General features: G+C 39.9%; 1 protein-coding gene across 1 annotated transcript; it reads right to left on the bottom strand.

Moving 5' to 3' along the window:
* Nucleotides 1-634: 634 nt before the first annotated feature.
* LOC140446447 (uncharacterized) lies at nt 635-1,783 on the bottom strand. Its single transcript, XM_072539001.1, has one exon. The coding sequence runs from the start codon at nt 1,781-1,783 to the stop codon at nt 635-637; it is 1,149 nt and encodes a 382-aa protein (XP_072395102.1).
* Between the last annotated feature and the right edge of the window lie 319 nt (nt 1,784-2,102).

Genomic DNA, 2,102 nt, shown 5'->3' with positions numbered 1-2,102 from the left:
AAAATATTATTAAAGCGAAGCTTTATTGAAGCTAAGCTTCTATACTGGCGTTGTAGCGCCACGGTACTAGCGCCACAAGGTAGCGTCGTTACTGGTAACGGAACTAGCACCTTAAGATAGCGTCGTCATTGGTAACGGAACTATTTCCAAAAGATGACGTTGTCACGGGTAGCGTTACAAAATAGCGATTTTTTACATCGATTCACTACTCTCGATCAATAGATCACGTACATGTAGGTAGCGCTGGCGCAGGGTTTGGTATTAAAACATACCCTTATTTTATTTTGCCATTATTTATTTACATTGTTTGGTATTCGTTTCCCAGTTGGTATGCAATTTTGTAAGTGATTTAAGTTTCAATAAGTTATTTAGGACATTTTAATTGTCTAGACACCTTTACTAAAACTTTACAGTATGCCTTACAATTGTTGTGTGCCACAATGCAATTCAGTTTCCAATAAACCTGACAATGTTAAGTTCCATAAATGTCCCTTGAATAAAGCTTTACAAAATCGATGGTCGATCGCTATCAGGTCTGAAGAAAGTATTAGCAAGCACACAAAAATCTGTCCCAAGCACTTTTCAAATAAAAGTTATACCGTTACAAGTTTGGTGAAGTCTAAAAATACTTATCCTAATTTCTTGCATTGTCATTGTCTTGTTTTACTAGAACAATGGATGATCTTTCAGTAAATTTATCAAAAAGAAAGTTGGAGACTCCAGTGAGGGACTCTCGGAGAAGTGATAGATATAAAAAAATACTTTGTACAGCAGTATTGTCACCAAACAAACAAAAAGTGTAAACAGAAACACTTAATGTTTTTGTGACAATTCTATAGGCTTCGCCCCATACATCATCTTCTAGTGCTGTGCATAGGTTATGCCAGCAAGAGTGCTTTGCCCGTTTAATTTCTCTGCCCAATTCTTTTTTAGCTCGCTTGTAATTTTCAGTGTGTTGTGGAGTCCTATACCTTTGTGCCGTACGCCTGAGTCTAAAACATTCGGCTCTCTTGCTCTGGATCTCATCATTCCACCAGTATGGCACTGTATATGTGACGTTCTCGGTGGAGATACTTGAAGTGTATGCATTTATAATTTTCTGTCTGAAATCTTGGAATTCGGTAGTGTCGTCTTCTTGTAGGTTACTTATCTGCCTCGTATAAGCTTCTTTATTAAAGGTTACTTTTTTCCGGCCGATCTTCGTGACCTTGATGCCAGTTTCAAAGACTATGTATCTGTGAAAAGTGTAGAGATTATCCTCCAACACCTCCCAGCCCGCAATCTTTCTGGCATAACTTTCATTCACAAGGGTAATATCTATGTGACTTCGACTCTCTCCTCTCACAAATGTGGGTTTTCCATTGTTTAGCACTACTAGGTCATTTGCGAATATCCAATCATTCCACATCTCCCCTCTATGGTCATTTCTGGGAGACCCCCATATGATTGATTTGGCGTTCACGTCGCCAGCAAGTATAAAATCCCGATATGTTTGTGATGTCCTTATGATATTCTCGACCTGTTCTTTGTAGCGCATCAGGCTGATATTCGGAGAGATATAACAGGCAATAATAGCCAGGCTTCCTATTTTAATTAACACGTGCCCCTCTTTCTTGACAATCTTATTTATGCATACTTTCTTATTCATTATGTATATAGCGACATCTGCGTTTATATCCGCTATCCAGCCTTTGTTTTTAGTAATGTTTTTGTTTGGCTCAGGGACAACAAGTAGGTCTGCTCCAATCTCGAGGGCTTTTGCATATATCAGTTGGTGTGCCATTTTGGCCCTCCCGATGTTTACTTGGAGTATCTTTAGTCTTTTTGTCCCTTGTGCAGCCATTTCAAAATCCTACCCTTGTCTTATTTTTTTTTAGGTCTTAGGAACTAGGGGGCTTCCGTAACTGGGCCTGGCGATTGCTCCACCGCTCGTGGTGCTTGGACTTGATTCTTCTCAGAATTCCGAACTGTTTGAAGTGCAGTCCTGAACTTAGGGCAGTTCGTGGTGCCACATCTGTGAGGTGCATCATAAAGGACGCAACTAGCCGTCGACTGACATGATTTAGATTCATGTCCCGTTTTACCGCAGTTAAAACAGGACC

Source organism: Diabrotica undecimpunctata, chromosome 7 (genome assembly GCF_040954645.1).
Source record: "Diabrotica undecimpunctata isolate CICGRU chromosome 7, icDiaUnde3, whole genome shotgun sequence".
Taxonomy (NCBI): domain Eukaryota; kingdom Metazoa; phylum Arthropoda; class Insecta; order Coleoptera; family Chrysomelidae; genus Diabrotica; species Diabrotica undecimpunctata.
Note: the sequence above shows the minus strand (reverse complement) of the source record. Positions and strands in the feature narration are given on the sequence as shown.